Raw genomic sequence first — 18,094 nt, 5'->3', positions numbered from 1 at the left:
ATTGTGTTAAGTGTCATTCATGTAATAGCTTAATTCTCTCAAAAAATCCTATAAAGTAGATATTATCATTACATCCACTTTATAGATGAAGAAATTGATTCTCAGAGAATGTATGTATCTTGCCTAACACATAAGGGTTAGCAAGTGACAGATTTGAAGCTAGGCTTTTATTGTTCTTTAGTCATTAAGTTGTGTTTGACACTTTTGCAACGCCATGGACTATAGCCTATGAGGCTCCTCTAGCCATGCAATTTCTCAGACAAGAATACTTGAGTGGGTTGCCATTTCCTTCTCCGGGGATCTTCCCAACCCAGGGATCAAACCTGGGTCTCCTGCATTGGCAGGTGGATTCTTTACCACTGAACCACGAGAGAAGCCCAAACCTAGACTGGGCCCAAAGCTCTTACTATCACTTTAAACAAGTCCTCATTACCTTCTTGGTTTTATAATAGCCTCTTCTGTGGTCTCCCTACTTCCAGCCCGGTGCACTCTCCACATTTTTTATATCTAGAATATTCTTTCAGAAAAGACAGTCTCCTGTTTTAAGGCTCAAAAGATTCCCCACTCCTTCCAGGATAAGGTCCAAATGCCTTGACATGGCATGTAGGATTTTCTCCATGATTTGGCCCCACACATGTTCCAGGCATACTAAGATGTTTTCCATTCTTTTATTATAAACATGTTATTTGCCCTGCTGGGGAAACATCAGGACATGTAGCTGAGGAGTTTCTGGGAGGCAGACAGGGAGAAGCACTGAGTGTAGGTCATGCACACACATGAGAAGCAGACGCTGGCACAATGGGAAGGCTGGGACTCGGAATCTGAGCACTGGTGACACCAGAAAGGATTTGTGTTTTGAAGCTCTTATAAAGACGTTAACAGAGGTATGGGAAGAATCCATGTTTCACTCTACAAAATAAAACAAGGATCCCCCCAAACTGGAAGGAGACTGCTTAGAGAAGACGACAAAAGACAGAAAAAGGAGGTAAGTCAAATAAGGGGTCATACTATATAAAACATATCTGTAAAAATTAGGATTCCTGACCAAAAGAAGCACCAGATGATATTGAAGATTGAAGATTATATGTGGTTTTCTCTATTTGCAAAAGAAGTCATCATTCTTGGATCACCAGACCATTCTTCCAGTTTATACTGTGCCCCTGATCTTCAGGAAAACTGCCCTTGACTATCTAGCTCGAATTCATTCAAAAACATGTTCTAAAATACAGTGTTAAGTTCTGGGGAAATAAATTTAAAAGACCATCTTCTGATCTTGAAAAATTCAATATAAATTGAATTTTATATATTGAACCAATATAAATTGGTTTCTAACTCTAAGGTCCCTGAGGGCAAGGATTTGGTGGATTTCAGTTCAGCTCAGTTGCTCAGTCGTGTCCAATTCTTTGTGACCCCATGGACTGCAGCATGCCAGGCTTCCCTGTCCATCACTAACTCCCAGTGTTTACTCAAACTCATGTACACCGAGTCGGTGATGCCATCAAACCGTCTCATCCTCTGTTGTCCTCTTCTCCTCCCGCCTTCAATCTTTCCCAGCATCACGATCTTTTCCAATGAGTCAGTTCTTTGCATCAGGTGGCCAAAGTATTGGGAGTTACAGTTTCAGCATCAGTCCTGCCAGTGAATATTCAGGACTGATCTCCCTTAGGATGGACTGGTTAAATCTCCTTGCAGTCCAAAGGACTCTTAAGAGTCTTTTCCAACACCACAGTTCAAAAGCATCAATTCTTCAGTGTTAAGCTTTCTCTAAAGTCCAACTCTCACATCCATACATGACTAGATGGAATACCATAGCTTTGACTAGATGGACTTTTGTTGGCAAAGTAATATCTCTACTTTTTAATATGCTGTCTAGGTTGGTCATAACTTTTTCTCTAAGGAGCAAGCATCTTTTAACTTCATGGCTGCAGTCACCATCTGCAGTGATTTTGGAGCCCAAGAAAATAAAGTCTGTCACTGCTTCCACTGCTTCCCCATCTATTTGCCATGAATTGATGGGACCAGATGCCATGATCCTAATTTTCTGAATGTTGTGTTTTAAGCCAACTTTTTCACTCTCCTCTTTCACTTTCATCAAGAGGCTCTTTAGTTCTTCTTCACTTTCTGCCATAAGGGTGTTGTCATCTGCATATCTGAAGTTATTGATATTTTTTCCAGGAATCTTGATTCCAGCTTGTGCTTCCTCCAGCCCAACATTTCCCATGATGTGCTCTGCATATAAGTTAAATAAGCAGGGTAATAATATACAGCCTTGATGTACTCTTTTCCCTTTTTGGAACCAGTCTGTTGTTCCTTGTCCAGTTCTAACTGTGGCTTCCTGACCTGCATCCAGATTTCTCAAGAGGCAGGTCAGGTGGTCTGGTATTCCCATCTCTTTCAGAATTTTCCACAGTTTGTTGTGATCCACACAGTCAAAGGCTTTGGCATAGTCAATAAAGCAGAAGTAGATGATGTTTTTCTGGAACTCTCTTGCTTTTTTGATGATCCAGCAGATGTTGGCAATTTGACCTCTGGTTCCTCTGCCTTTTCTAAATCCAGCTAGGTGGATTTGGTTGACTCTGTATCCTCATTATACAGCAAGGCCATAAAATAGAGCTGAAGCTCACAAAATGTGGAATGAATCAAAGAACGAATGAAGAAATGAATAAGTGAATCCGAAGGGCCTTTCTCAGCAGGTGGTCCTCAGTGCAGAGAACGGATTCTGATCAATAACTAGAAAAGCTGCCTAAAGGCAGAGTGATGAGTGACAGCTCAGCGCATCAGGCCCCATCTCAGCTAATCACCAGGGGTGCCTAGTTACCAGGCCAGGGAGGATCAGCTACAAGTATAGACAGTGCCTCCTTACATATGGCAAAATAAGATCCTGCCCCAATTCTCATGTTAAAAAAAAAAGGAGTCTCTACATGAGGAATTGTGTTCTTGGAAGGATAACAAAAGCAGTATCTACAGCAATGCTCTTCTTATTTTAGCACTTTCATTTTTTTCAAAGCAAGTCCCTTTTCCCCACTAGTTGTAAGCTATTCCTGCCAGCAATTTTGAGATGCAGATCTATAAGCACAGCCGCATTTTAAAGAAGTAAAGATTGCTGCTAAAGATAATAGAAAATTATTATCACCACAGACAGGCATCTTTAGAAATTGTATATCAAGCTCATCCATCCTTTAACTCTTGAAGCCCTCAGAATTGCCCATTCACCAGCATATCTTGGCTTTCAGAGCCCTGAGTTTTTCCTTCATTCAATATGACAATACATATCTCCTTTTTCCTGCCATTAAGTTAGATCTTTAAGAAATTCATCTTTTTGTCCTCACATTTTTAACATACTGTGCCAATTTCCTATGACATTGTCTTAGGAACAACTGATAGGCGGGTTTTCTAAGCATAAGAGATGGATAATGGGTGCTAAAGCATCTCCACTGGGTTTGGACCAGTGTGCCCATCCCTGAGTACTGTCAGCATGGAAAACAAAGCATTTTGGGAAATTCTGACCTACAGGCTCAATTTTTAAAGACAAAACACAACTTGAACCTTTTAACCACCAGAAGTAGAAACTATTCATCTTTTGATATAGCTGGGTTATAAAACAAAAAAGGCTTTACCAAGAATCATAGACATTCCCTTGCCTATTTTCTAAGCCTAGTTCTCCAGTTTGCTTATTGGTCCTGTAGGCTAATCAATTTTCTTTCAATAAATTTCTTTCTGTCCAACTGCTTAAATTGGACAGAATCAGTTTCTCTTGTTTGCTACCACAGTACCTAATGGCTTGATCCATTTTAGGGTTAGGGTGACCAGATGTACTATTTTGAGATTTCTTTTAAAAAACATTTAAAAAATATGACAACATTCTTTCATGTTTTCTCCCCAAGGGTCCTAAAAAGCATCAGTATCTCCCCATTTCTATTGGGCTAAAGTAGACACTGGTGTTACCCTTGCTCAGGTGGGCGTTGCTCATGGCCTACTTATTATTTGCTGCCTATACCTCTGGCGCTTGTGCACACAGAGCTTGCCATTCATTAAGCATATGTCCTGTGTGTCTCACTGAGCCAGGCTTTCCCATTCTCTGCCACCACTGTGCAAATGAAAGCCAGAAGCACATCTCCTTTCTATTTGATTTGCTCATCTTCCAGAGATCTGAAGCAAGCTCATGGGTAGTGTCTAGCTGGCTTACATGCTGTTCCAGTGTGACCAAAGCAGTACTAAAAGAGGTCAGTCTACCCTGCACGGCCCAGGAACTGTGGAAACGGTTCTGATTCAATAAGGTGGGTCAGACTCCTTGGATGGACCAGCCATTTGGGCAGAGAAAGCTCCTGTAAGAAAGCTCTTCTCCACTTTCATCAACTTGTTACCTGTATTTCCAGTTTAGATCTCTTACCCAAGCTCCAGACCCAAATATATAACTTCTTTTTCCATCCGGATGTTACACAAGCACCCCAAACTCATCATTCTATAGATGGAGATGCTAACTGTCCACTTCTTTTAGGAACAGAACCTTCCAGGTTTTAATCTGGCCAGCCAAGACAGCCACATATTATATTTCCTAGCCTCCCTTGTAGCTAATTATGGTCATAGGACTAGATTCAGGACACAGTGAGGAGGGGTGATGCATGCGATTTCCACGTCACCTCCCTAAAAACAAACTACTTGATCCTCTGTTTTCCTTGTTTCTACTAGCTGAAAAATACCTATCACTGGAGCAGTCTTGGGAACCACATATGGGAACAGTAGACTCAGTCCCACTAGTTCTCTTCTGTTACAGGAGAGAGAAAAAAAAAAAAAAAACTATTTTATGTGAGTTTTAAACTATTATTAGGGTCTCTTTGTTATAGCATCTTAGGCTTACTCTAACTAATATAATGCAAAAAACTGAACCTATAATCTCCCTCCCCTACAAGTTCCTCCTCCTATATTAGTTCATGTCCATAAATGGCATCCCAGCAATCCCAAGACAGGAACCTGGAGACATCTTTGATTCTCTTGTCTTTCAACTTCCACTTGCAACCAAGCCAGGATTACTTCCTCCATCTCTTGTCATCATCTACTCTTCTCATCGTCACTGTACCACCGGAGCTCAGAATCTCGTCATGTCTCCCTTCTCTTTCTGCAAGGGTCTTCTAGCTGGTTTTTGCTGCATGTCTGTCTATATCTAATCTACCCTCCACATTGAGGTTCAAATAATATTTCTAAAATGCACATCTGGTCATAGCACTCCTTTGCTCTCACACTTTCAAATACTCCCTGTAGGCATTCAGAAGTACAAGACTCATTTTAGATGGAGGCACCCTCTTCCATGGGGCTTTCCTGGTAGCTCAGCTGGTAAAGAATCTGCCTGCAATGCAGGAGACTCTGGTTCAATTTCTGGGTCACGAAGATCCCCTGGAGAAGGGACAGACTACCCACTCACTTAAAAAAAAAAAAAGTAAAATATTTGTACTTTCCAAAAAACGTCATGTCCTCTTTTGATTCCTGGCTTTTGCACATGCTGTCTCCTCTGTAAATTTCCCTTCCCTCAATCCCACTCTTCCTCTAGTAACACCAACTTATCTTTCCTGACTTCCTCAGCTAGCACTTCTTATATAGAAGTTTCTTCTTGCTCTTACTGCAGTCATAGTACCCTAGAGAATCACATAATCTTATCTAAGAATTTTCTATTTAGTCATCTGTCTTGGTCATTATTAATAACAACAAGCTCTCTCCTGAAGGCTTTTTTTTTTTTTTTTTTTTTGAGTCAGACACAAGCAAACATTTATTTTCCCCCCATAAATTTGGCTGATTTTCATAGCATCATCCTAGGTAAGGATGTAAGGCTTTTAAAAACTGCTACCTAGTAGGTACTCCAGAGAAGGCAATGGCACCTCACTCCAGTACTCTTGCCTGGAGAACCCCATGGACAGAGGAGCCTGGTGGGCTACAGTCCATGGGGTCGCTAAGAGTCAGACATGACTGAGCAACTTAACTTTCACTTTTCACTTTCATGCATTGGAGAAGGAAATGGCAACCCACTCCAGTATTCTTGCCTGGAGAATCCCAGGGACAGAGGAGCCTGCTGGGCTGCCGTCTATGGGGTCACACAGAGTCGGACACGACTGAAGTGACTTAGCAGCAGCAGCAGTAGGTACTCAGCACATTCAGTTGAATGATTTAACCCAGTTGATAGATTATATTATTTGTTCCCCGTTGGTTTTCTCTCTTCACTCTTGCATTGTTCCCTGTAGGCAGAGTACACTTACCACTCCATAGACTATGGCTTGGCCAGGTGACACGTTTGGCTAATGAAATGTGAGTACATGTGCCATAAGACTTGTCCAAGCAGAAGCTTAAAAGGCATTTGTGGCATTTGGCTCTGTGCCCTCTCCCTACCAGCCTTGAGTCCTCCACCAGGAGAATAGCATGCCCACATTGTGGCCGCTCCTTCATCCTGGGTCTTGGAATAAGAAGACATCTGGAAATGAGCCAAGTCCACCAATTCTAGCCAATTCACAGTTGACCTGCAGCTGACTGCACCTCTCATATAATATGAACAACTAAACATTCGGTGTTGTGAGCTATCGAGATTATGAGGTTGATTATTGCTACATCAAAATGCTGACTAATATTCCTATTTGGGGCCCATAAAAAGTATTGAGAGCATACTATGTGCCAAATACTGTGCTAGGAATTGTACATCATTTCATTTTAATGATCACAACAACCCTACAAGTTAGCTTTCCCATTTTAAAGCTAAAGAAAACAAGGTAAACTATTAATTTCGTATTTAAATCCAAGTCAGTTTGAGCCTTATCCCTCTCTCCCAACTGCCTCCTGATGAGCCCAGGGCAAGGGAGGAGTGATGATGCAGGATTCCAGCTGAATGTGAAGGTTCTACTCCTAATTTAGAGCAATACTTCCTGCAGGGCTCCAGCTGCTGGAGAAGAACAGGGAAGCAGCATGTTCTTCTGAGTTCTTCCTTGTTTCTTGGCCCATAAAGAACTCTAGTCATCCAAGATGCCTTCTTTCATTTCCAGCAAGCCAGAAGCTATCTTAAAGACCAAGATTTTAAAGCTACATATGCTACCTCTTGTGTGGCTCCTGGATACTCAGTACCGGCCGCTACTCCCAGATGGGCTCTGACATGCCAGCAGTCTCTGCTGTCACAGGGCCACATCTGATGCTCTCCTGTGCCTCACTGGAGCACTCCTCACTCACTCCTTTCCTGTAGATCTTAGGATTTAATTAGAAATACTAAATGCTATTCTTTACCACATTCCCCTGTAATATTTCCCCGAGTTCTGTGACTTCTGAGCCTCATTACCCAATGCCCTATGACAGATAACCACGTCATGCTGTTGTTAGTCTCTAAGTCGTGTCTGACTCTGTGACCCCATGGACTGTAGCCCACCAGGCTCCTCTGTCCATGGAATTTCCCAGCCAAGAATACTGGAGTGGGCTGCCATTTCCTCCTCCAGGGGATCTTTCCAACCCAGGGATCAAATGTGTGATCTCCTGCTTGGCAGGTGGATTCTTTATCACTGGGCCATCAGGGAAACCCAGACACCTGGATTTGTTCCCTTAAGTCAGGAGTTCTAGTTTCACCCACCTTAACTAGAAAATGTTTCCCTTGGATTCAGGCATTTGAAACAACCAAGTCATATGTAAGTCAATGACATTATTTCTTATTTTTAATCAATAAGATACAATGGACTTAGACAAGTCATTTACTTCCTCTGAGCCTTGTTCTTCTTATGTATAGGTAGATGATAACCAGCCTTATTTAGAAGGATGAAAAGAGATTTTAAAAAGTCATAAAACACATTAAAAAAGTATTGCGTGCATGCTCAGTCATGTCTGACTCTTTGCAACCCCATGGACTATAGCCTGCCAGGCTCCTCTGTCCATGGAACTTTCCAGGCAAGAAAAATGGAGTGGGTTGCCATTTCCTACTCCAGGGGATCTTTCTGAGCCAGGGACTGAACCAGTTTCTCTTGCATCTTCTGCATTAGCAGGCAGATTCTTTACCACTCACAAAACTAGAAAAGCATTATAGTATCTAAATAAGCAAGAGCAACAATTAGATTATACCTTTCTTTATAATTCCTAATTGAGAGAAAGTCAGTATAAAAGCTAAAATAATTGGAAGGAGTAAAGAGGTAAGTCTTTTCATACTGTTCAAGGGGTTCTCAAGGCAAGAATACTGAAGTGGTTTGCCATTCCCTTCTCCAGTGGACCACATTCTGTCAGAAAGATCGAGGGCAGGAGGACAAGGGGACGACAGAGGATGAGATGGTTGGATGGCATCATCGACTCGATGGACATGGGTTTGGGTGGACCCTGGGAGTTGGTGATGGACAGGAAGGCCTGGCGTGCTGCGATTCATGGGGTCGCAAAGAGTCAGACACAACTGAGCGACTGAACTGAACTGAACTGAAAGAGGTGAGTGTGTCCTGGAACAAAAAGTTGAGACCAGAAAAGACATTTGAGGGCCATGTTGGCTAGAGCAGGGTTCATCCCACCTGTCCCAAAGCACTTGACTCTCTTCAACAGTTCCCCCAATATGACAACATTTAATTGTTTAGAGTTGACCCTATCCTGTCCACCAGGCACTGGCTGCTACTCATTCCTCTGAAAATGCTAACATGTGCTCTCCTTTCCCAGCTGCTGTTTTTCATTCCAATCATTGGTGGTCACAGAAAGGCTGAAGATAACTGGGGCTCTCCCTCTGTGGCTCCTCACTGAGGACCTTTTGTTTGTTTGTTTGTTCAGTTGCTAAGTTGAGTTTGATTCCCTGTAACCCAATGAACTGCAGCACACTAGGCTTCCCTGTCCTTCACAGTCTCCCAGAGTTTGCTCAAATTCATATCCATTGAGTCAGCGATGCTTTCTAATCATCTCATCCTCTGCTTCCCCCTTCCCCTTTTAAGCCTTAAATCTTTCCCAGCATCAGGGTCTTTCCCAGTGAGTTGGCTCTTTGCCTCAGGAGGCCAATATATTGGAACTTCAGTTTCAGTCCTTCCAATGAATATTCAGGGTTGATCTCCTTTAGCATGGACTGGTTTGATCTCCGTGCTGTCCATGGGACTCTCAAGAGTCTTCTCCAGCACTACAGTTCGAAGGCATCGATTCTTTGGCACTCAGCCTTCTTTATGGTTCTACTCTTACATCCGTACATGACCACTGGGAAAACATAGCCTTGACTAGACGGACCTTTGTCAGCAAAGTGATGTCTCTGCTTTTTAATATGCTATCTAGGTTGGTTATAGTTTTCCTTCCAAGGAGCATGCATCTTTTAATTTCATGGCTACAATTACCATCAGTAATGGCAATCCACTCCAGTACTCTTGCCTGGAAAATCCCATGGATGGAGGAGCCTGGAAGGCTGCAGTCCATGGGGTCACGAAGAGTCAGACACAACTGGGCGACTTCACTTTCACTTTTCACTTTCATGCATTGGAGGAGGAAATGGCAACCCACTCCAGTGTTCTTGCCTGGAGAATCCCAGGGACGGTGGGGCCTGGTGGGCTGTCGTCTATGGGGTCACACAGAGTCGGACACGACTGAAGCGACTTAGCAGCAGCAGCAGCAGCAGTGATTTTGGAGCTCAAAAAAATAAAATCTGTCACTGCTTCTACTTTTTCCCCTCCTATTTGCCACGAAGTGTTGGGACTGGATTTCATGTTCTTTGTTTTTTGAATGTTGAGTTTTAAGTCAGCTTTTTTACTCTCCTCTTTCACCCTCAACAAGAGGCTCTTAAGTTTCTCTTTACTTTCTGCCATTAGAGGGGTATCATCTGCATATCTGAGGTTGTTGAGATTTCTCTCGGCAATCGTTCCAGGTTCCTATGCAGTACTGTTATTTACAGCATCGGATTTTACTTTTTTCCTCCAGGCAAATCCAAAACTGAGAGTCATTTCTGCTTTGGCTGAGCCACTTCATTCTTTCTGGAGCTATTAGTAATTGCCCTCTTAACCAGTAGCATACCGGATACCTTCTGACCTGGGGAGCTCATCATCTGGTGTCATATCTTTTTGCCTTTTTATACGGTTCATGGGATTCTCACAGCAAGAGTACTGGAGTGATTTGCATTCCCTCTTCCAGTAGATCACGTTTTGTCAGAGCTCTCCACTATGGCCTGTCTGTCTTGGGTGGCCCTGCGTGGTATGGCTCATAGCTTCATTGAGTTATGCAAGTCCCTTTGCCATGACAAGGCTGTGATCCATGAAGGGACACTAAGGGCTTTGTAAGTCTGATTTCCAACTCATAAAAATTAAAAGGAGAAAAGTTCCATACCAAAGGATCTTAGAGCTTAAAGACATGACCTCATTCAAAAGATTATAATACCAAGACAACATTGTAAAGCAATTATCCTCCAATTAAAGATAAAATAATAAAAAGAAATGGATTTTTAAAAGATTATAATATATGCAATCCCATGTTCACTGCTACTTTATTGACAATAGCCAATAGTCAAGATATGGAAACAAGCTGAGTGTCTGTAATTTAATAAATAGATAAAAAGATGCTATACTATATATTTATACATGTGTGTGTGTATAATTGACATTTATATCTATGCACACACAATGGATATTATTCAGCCATAAAATAGAATGAAATCTTACCATTTGTGACAACATGGATGGACCTTGAGATAATTATGTTAAGTGAAATAAATCAGAAAGACAAATACTCTATGATCTCACTTATATGTGTAATCTCTAAAAACAAAAACAAAAAACCAAGCTCATAGATATAGAGAACAGATTGGTGGTTGCCAGAGGTGGGGGCTGGGTGAAGGGGGTCAAAGGGTACAAAATTCCAGTTTATAAATAAGTCCTGAGTATATAATGCACTGATTTCATTTTCTTGGGCTCCAAAATCACTGCAGATGGTAACTGCAGCTACGAAATTAAAAGACAATTGCTCCTTGGAAGAAAAGCTATGACAAACCTAGACAGCATAGTAAAAAGCAGAGACATCACTTTGCTGACAAGGTCCATATAAAAAAAGTTATAGTTTCTCCAGTAGTCATGTACAGATGTGAGAGTAGGACTATAAAGAAGGCTGAGCACCAAATATAGATGCTTTTGAATTGTGGTGCTGGAGAAGACACTTGAGAGTTCCTTGGAAGGCAAGGAGAACAAACCAGTCAATCCGAAAGGAAATCAACCCTGAATATTCACTGGAAGGACTGATGTTGAAGCTGAAGCTTCAATACTTTGACCACCTGATGCAAAGAGCGAATTCACTGGAAAAGACCCTGATGCTGAGGGCAGGAGGAGAAGGGGACAACAGAGAATGAGATGGTTGGATGGCATCACCAAATCAATGGGCATGAGTCTGAGCAAACTCCGGGAGATAGTAAAGGACAGGGAAGCCCAGCCTGCTGCAGTCCGCAACAATATAATGCACAGGCTGGTGACTAAAGTTAGTAATACTATGTTGCATATTTGAAAGTTGCTAACAGAATAAATGCTGAAAGCTATCACAAGAAAAAAAATTATAACTATATATGATGATGGATGTTAACTAGACTTATTGTGGTGATCATTTCATAACATATATAAATATGGAAACTTGTACACTTGAAACTAACGTTATAGGTCAATTATATCTCAATGAAATAATAAAATTACTTGCCAAAAGAAAAAAAAAAACAGATTATAAGACCCAGATCCCATGGATATACAGTTAATCTGTGGAGAAGGGACTGGAATCCAGTCCTCAAATCCTAGGTTAGAGTTCTTTCCGCTAACCAGGTCCTGGTACTAACACTGCTGCTGCTGTTGATGCTGCTAAGTCGCTTCAGTCGTGTCCAACTCTGTGCGACCCCATAGACAGAACCCCACCAGGCTCCCCCGTCCCTGGGATTCTCCAGGCAAGAACACTGGAGTGGGTTGCCATTTCCTTCTCCAATGCAGGAAAGTGAAAAGTGAAAGTGAAGTCACCCAGTTGTGCCCGACTCTTAGCAACCTCATTGTAGCCTTCCAGGCTCCTCCGTCCGTGGGATTTCCCAGGCAAGAGTACTGGAGTGGGGTGCCACTGCCTTCTCCGGGTACTAACAGTACTAACGCTGTAAGCACTAGGTACTTTCACTAAGACTCTAGTATAGTACTAGCATAGTATTACACTAGGACTACTAGAACGAATACCCACGTCTGTATAAGCCAGACACTCGGCAGAATTATGAGTCTAAAATCTAAGGAGTGAATGCAATACTGAAAGAAGCTCCCTTTCCTAGTCTGGAGAGGCTCATCCAGGCTTATGGTAGGAAGTGGAGAGAGTTGTAATAAAGTGCTGAAAGATGTTCCAGTACAAAAAAGGTCTCTTCTATGGGGAAAAATGGACAGAGGAGGGAAGGGAATTCAAAGAATGGAAAAAGGAGATAATGGAAGTTGAGGTGACAGTTCAGTTCAGTTGCTCAGTCCTGTCCAACTCTGTGACCGCATGGACCGCAGCACACCAGATGCTGAGGTGTCAGGAATCTTTAAAAGAAACTCCTGCCTCTCTAGGACTAATAACACTTTAATTCTCCATACGCAAGCCCATTCTCACATGGTTACCAGGCATCTACCTGAACGCAAATAAACCAGGTAACAACCCTTCCTGGACACTTCCCTTCCTGCTGTATGTAGCCTGGGTTAGTAGCCACCTTACGGCACCCACAACACTTAATGCATATCTCCACGGTCGCCTCTGCAAGTGGTACTCCGTAACTGTTCACAGTTCCATCACTGATGTCACCACCACCAGACTGTAAGTTGCTGGGGCGCAGGGCTGTCTTATTAATCACAGCGCAATGCCTGGATGTGACAGTAACTCAGCAGCTGACTGTGCTTGAACAAACATGCTAACTCAGCCATCACCTCTTCCAGGAGTCTGTTTCCGAGTTGCTTGACTCCCACCCCAGGTTTGAGGTGGGTATGCCCCATCCATGCCCTTACAACACCTGTGTGGCTCTCATGGCCCTTACTGTAGGACTTTTTACCTCCATATCAAAATTATCTGAAAAATTTGAGTCACTCACTAGACTGGCCACTCTTCGAGGGCAAAGACTATGTCTTTGCTCTCTGTATTTTCAGCACCATCAAAATCCTTAGAAACCACAGGTATTTGGTATGTGCTTGGAGAATGGATGAATAAATGAATAAATACCACCAAAAAGGTACCAAAAGAAATACTAATAGCATAAGCACTCTTTAGCACAGAGAGACCCAAAAGAGTCTCCAGGAAAATGCACTGCCTGCTCCTAGAGTATGTTCCCAGAGTGTCAGCACAGTTCTGGCGTTTCTCAAAGCCTCTGCTGCCAGAAAGGTTGAAACATCATCCGTATTCAGGAACAAAGGCATAGTGAACCGTCCTCAAGTCTTATTGCTAGATGGCACCTGTTGCTAAAATAGCAGCTGGTAAGCATTTTATTTTGTGCAATACAACAAGAACAATAACAGCAACAAAACAGTCTATTGCAGGAAGCTCTCTCACACTGACAATGGGAAATCAGGAGGCTAAATATATAGCAGAAAGAAATACAGAATTTTTGCATTGAAAGACGAGGAAGAAGCTGCTAGAGCCTGAGGAAAAAAAACCTGAAGTGTTGATTAGAAATTGCTCAGCCTGCATTAAAACAGAGAAACTGGCAGTGAAGGCTGGGGGGGGGGGGGTGGATGGGAGGAGGCTAGGAGAAAAGGAGAGAAGCTGGAGGAGAGAGAAAGGGAGGGAGAGGGAGAATGAATGTGTTTTTTCCCCCTCTGGCTCTCTGACTCATTTTTAATCTGTCCTTTCCTTTTTCCCTCCCTTTCCACCACCCCCTCAAGAGAAAATTCATTGATTGGGCTGGACTAAAATGTCTTACCTTTCCTCTCCTGGTTGCTCTGTAAACGACGAGTCTGAATCCATCTCATCCTTGACTGCTCCTCTCTCCTCCCCACCCCCCCCACCCCCCCCCACTCCCCCCCCACTCCCCCACCTCCCCCACTCCCCCCGCCCTCCCCAGCCGCCATTGTTAGCTCCTGCACTTTGCTGAGACTGAAAGGCTTGTCCACCGTGGCAAGAAAGGGAAGCGGAAGCTAGGACCAGAGGATGCCAGTGGGTGATCAGTGGGATCTCTGGAGCCACCCAACTTGCAGAGCCTGGAAGTTCTGGCCCTCTGACAGCTGGGATGGCCCTGATAACCTGTTGCCTGTTCCCAGGCAGGAGCAATCTCTCCAGGTGCCGATGGGAGAAGGACGGGCCCGGGGTTCAAGAGAACTGGGTTCTGGCACCTGCTCCAACACAAACTTACTGTGTGAATATTGCTTTTCTGGGTCTCCATTTGTATAAATTGAGAGGACTGAATTAGGTTGTTCCTTCCAGGGACCATTGCATTAAAAAGCTGTCAGCCCTCTAGCATGGGCTATATCTTCCCCTTCTGCCCATGCCCTGCAAATCCTTAGAGAGCTTTTCTAGGGTACACTCCAGGGTGTCTAGAAGAGCATCTCTGAATCAAGGACTCCTCCGCAGTTGCCTAGCAGACTTTAAGGAGGTGATAGAGGTTCAAGGCCAAAGTTCCCCTCAAATATGATAACTGAGAAGCAGAGGCAAATTAAGGACATTCCGAATCAGTAAGGGTAGAAGTGGAAGGCACTGGGAGGCCAGAGGAGTGGGGAGGCATGGATCAGCCAAACCCTGAAATTAGAGATGATTCAGATTTGAATAATGTGGGAGGGATGAACTCAGAGCAGCCAAGAGAAGTGGCTAACTCTGCTAAAGACTCCCCAAAGCTAAACCTAGCAGGGGGCAAGAGCCAGTGTTAGGGACCCTTCATTAGGAATAGGAAAAAAACTGAGGCGATCTATAACCTTACTCTGAAACTAAGAGAAATAGTGGTTTTCTTTCTTCTTAACTGTATTATTGACCCTCTTTCAATCACTTCCCTTAGATTTTTAATCTTGTTCCTCTTTTCCTACTGACTTGATTTTTCCCAGTCTTCAATGCCCCCAGAGGGGACACAACTTTATTATTGGTGCTATTTTACATTTTCTCTCTTGCCCTTCTCTGCCCCCTCTTGTCCTCACCTTTCTGCTCCCTTGTTCCTCTCCTCCATCACCTGGTTTCCAGCTTGCTTAACCCCTCCATCCCCACCCAAGGCAGGGCTGCTCCATGAATCTCTCAGGGCTGCCCACCCTGCCTGGCCACCTCTCAACCTCGCAGATCATCCTGTGGGAACACATGTTTGGAACTACAGCCTTTCCAGATCCCAGGACGGTGAGAAGAAAGTTCACCAAAAGGGAGGGGGAAATATGGAGGTCCAAGCTAGAAGAAGTGACTCTAATGCTAAAGAGAAACCCTACCTTCTGAATATCTCTGCAAATTATCTTTATTAGGAGGTGTTCCCACTTGTTTATCGGGGGAGGAAGGCTCCTTTCCTCTATGGAACCACTCCCCAAATGCTACCAAATGAGTGAGCGCAAGGCCCTGAACTCCACAACCAATCAAGCCTCCATCCCAGTCTCCTTCCTCATTCCAGCTCCCCTGCACCTCTGGGAGCCACAGAAGAATGCCCCTGGGGCTCTGGGCTTCTCCAGGGAAGGAATTAAGGAGACATTCGTGTACCTCCAACCTCCAGAGAACTAGTTCTCTTAATTAATCAGTCTCCCCTGAGCTTTCATTTTTCTCCCAACCAGGTTTTTCCCAGGACTCACATAATACAAACTCCGGATAAGACTGAGGAAGAACCGTGGTATGGAAAGGGAAATGCACATTGGCAAGAACAATCTCATATCTCGAATGAGTCAAAACACCTGCATCTCCATCCGGCTCACTTGATTATCGGGCTTCTCTTGGCCTCCCCCACCATTCTAATACATACATATAGATATATATAGATATACACACACACAGCCCCCTCCCCCACTTACCACCAGCCTGCTAAGCAGCTTTAAACAGTCTGGGGGAACTGGGAATGGGGTGGGGAGGAGGGTGAGAACAGTACCAGTACCAGAATACGTGTCAAGTTATCCGTCTCGGTTGAAAATGTCTCTTACCTGTTAGCCAGAGGACAGCAACCCAAGCCATCACGACCCTGTCCATTTCCCCCAACTTCCCATCCAGATTAAGGAGTGAGGGAAGAAGGAAGCGGCAGAGATGGAGGATCTATATAACCCAGCGGCGGAGGCGGCGGCGGAGCCGTGGCGCCGGGCGCGAACGGGGCTCTGGCGTCCCTGGATGCAGCCGCCCGCCGGCCCGGCAGCGCAGGCGGGCCTCCGGGCCGACAGCGCCGCAGGCTGCACGCGCGTTGCCGCGGGCTCCAGGAGTCCGCCCCGCGCTCGGCGGCGCCTTCCCAGCCTACTGGCGCACCCGCACGCGCAGGCAGCGCAGCCCGCCGAGCGCCTTCCCGCCGCAGCGCACGCCGCGCGGGGGAGCTCAGCCGCCGGCCCCCAGCCCCGCCGACCGCCGCCCGCCGCCCCGGGCCTGCCAAAGTTTCTCCGTCACGTGCACGCCCCTGCGGCCGGGAGGTCAGGGCCGAGAGACAAAGTACAAGGGGGAGAGGGGTGCGGGGGAGGCGGCTGAGCGGGCTGCGCCGAGCTGGGAGCGATCAGCGCCGGCAGCTCCCAGCGAAGCCAGCGTTCGGGACCAGAGCCAGAAGCGGGGTTGTGGACTCGAGGAGGGAGTCTGGGTTCGCACGTGGCTAGGGCCATTCTAACTGGGAGAGAGGGACCTGCGGCGACTTGACATAACTTGTTGGCAAGGCTGTGGGCTTTCGCTGAACCCCTTGCCCCCCCATCCCAATCGCTTATTGACAATGCCAAAAACCAAGGGGCTCCCCAGAATTGGAAAAGGTACGCGAGAATACGCATCCAAACTTTGTTCTTTTAAAACGTTATGAGGTTAAAACATTATGAGATAAGGGCATGCAGCTCTTTAACAGAAAAAATGTAAATATAGAATGAAGTGAACAATTATACGGCTCACATTTGTCCAGCATTTAATCACTTCTCGGCCTTTTGTCTAAAAAAAGGCGCACTTGTGGCTCAGATGATAAAGAATCGGCGTGCAATGTAGGAGACCCGGTTCGATCCCTGGGTAGGGAAGATACCCTGGGGTAAGAAATGGGTACCCACTCCAGTATTCTTGCCTGGAGAATTCCATGGACAGGGGAGCCTGGCAGGCTATAGTCCATGGGGTCGAAAAGAGTCGGCCATGACTGAGGGAATTTCACTTACAGTTTGCAGGGCGTATTTAAATGGATTACTTCAGTTTTAAAAAGGATTTGTCTGTGTGTGTAGGAAAGGATCCTAAATGTATGTTTTGAGACAACCAAGAAATATATACATAAACAAACATGTATCAAGTATCTACTAGGTGCTAAGAGCCAAAGCTACAAAGATGAGGAAGGCAGATTTTCTGCCCTTAAGGGGCCTCATCTTGGGTCCAGGAGAGGGAGGAAAATCAGACTATTAAACACAAAAGACATACTGGTGGTAAAAAGGAGCAAATATGATGGTGGAGGTATGGAGAAAGTGCCCCTGGAATATGAAGGAAGGAGAAGTTTAGTGGGGCTGGGGAGTGGGGGGAGTGAGCAACACCAGCAAAAATGAATTAATGTCTCAATTGGTATTTACAGGATGGGCAGGATTTGTTATGTTGAGGGATTGGTAGTGGAAAGGGGACAGGGCAGGGGAATACTGGGCAGAGGAAAGAAAGGAGATGAGGCAGAAAGGTGTAAAACTGCTCTGAAAACAGAGTGGTTCTAGGCTTAAGGAGAGTTCCTGGAGAGAGACTACAACCTTAGGAATGAACGTACGTATATGTGAAATGAGGATGAGATGTGAACATCAGAAATGGTGAGGATTTACTCTGGTCTTTCATGGCTTCCTGACATCTCAATTCCCTTCTTATTGTCAAGGATGAAAGCCTTGACAAAAACTCTAGAGCAGTCTCACCAACCAGGAACCCTCTCACTCAGAGTTTTGTTTTTGTTTTTGTTTTTAAGCAGGCCTCCCAAGCCCAAGCAGACAAGCCAGACTACAACATGGTAGATCGTCTGAATAAGCTAAGGGCAGGCTGCTTGGAAGCCTATACTAGAATTGCCAAGGAACTGATGGGAGACTAGGAGAACGTACACCCA

General features: G+C 44.7%; 1 protein-coding gene across 5 annotated transcripts in view; it reads right to left on the bottom strand.

Moving 5' to 3' along the window:
• ILDR2 (immunoglobulin like domain containing receptor 2) overlaps positions 1-16,348 on the bottom strand; it is a 67,232-nt gene extending 50,884 nt beyond the window's left edge. For 2 of the 5 annotated variants that reach the window (XM_025287431.3, XR_006551542.2), the window contains exon 1: positions 16,011-16,338. In XM_025287431.3, the coding sequence (XP_025143216.2) occupies positions 16,011-16,056 (46 nt within the window). In that variant the 5' untranslated portion in view covers positions 16,057-16,338. Of the gene's footprint in view, positions 1-16,010 lie in introns of all 5 variants that reach the window. The other 3 variants (XM_025287433.3, XM_025287434.3, XM_025287432.3) reach the window with 3 other exon arrangements.
• Positions 16,349-18,094: the final 1,746 nt, after the last annotated feature.

This window comes from Bubalus bubalis, chromosome 6 (assembly GCF_019923935.1).
Source record: "Bubalus bubalis isolate 160015118507 breed Murrah chromosome 6, NDDB_SH_1, whole genome shotgun sequence".
Lineage (NCBI taxonomy): Eukaryota > Metazoa > Chordata > Mammalia > Artiodactyla > Bovidae > Bubalus > Bubalus bubalis.
The sequence above is the reverse complement of the archived record's forward strand: the minus strand, read 5'-3'. Positions and strand labels throughout refer to the sequence as shown.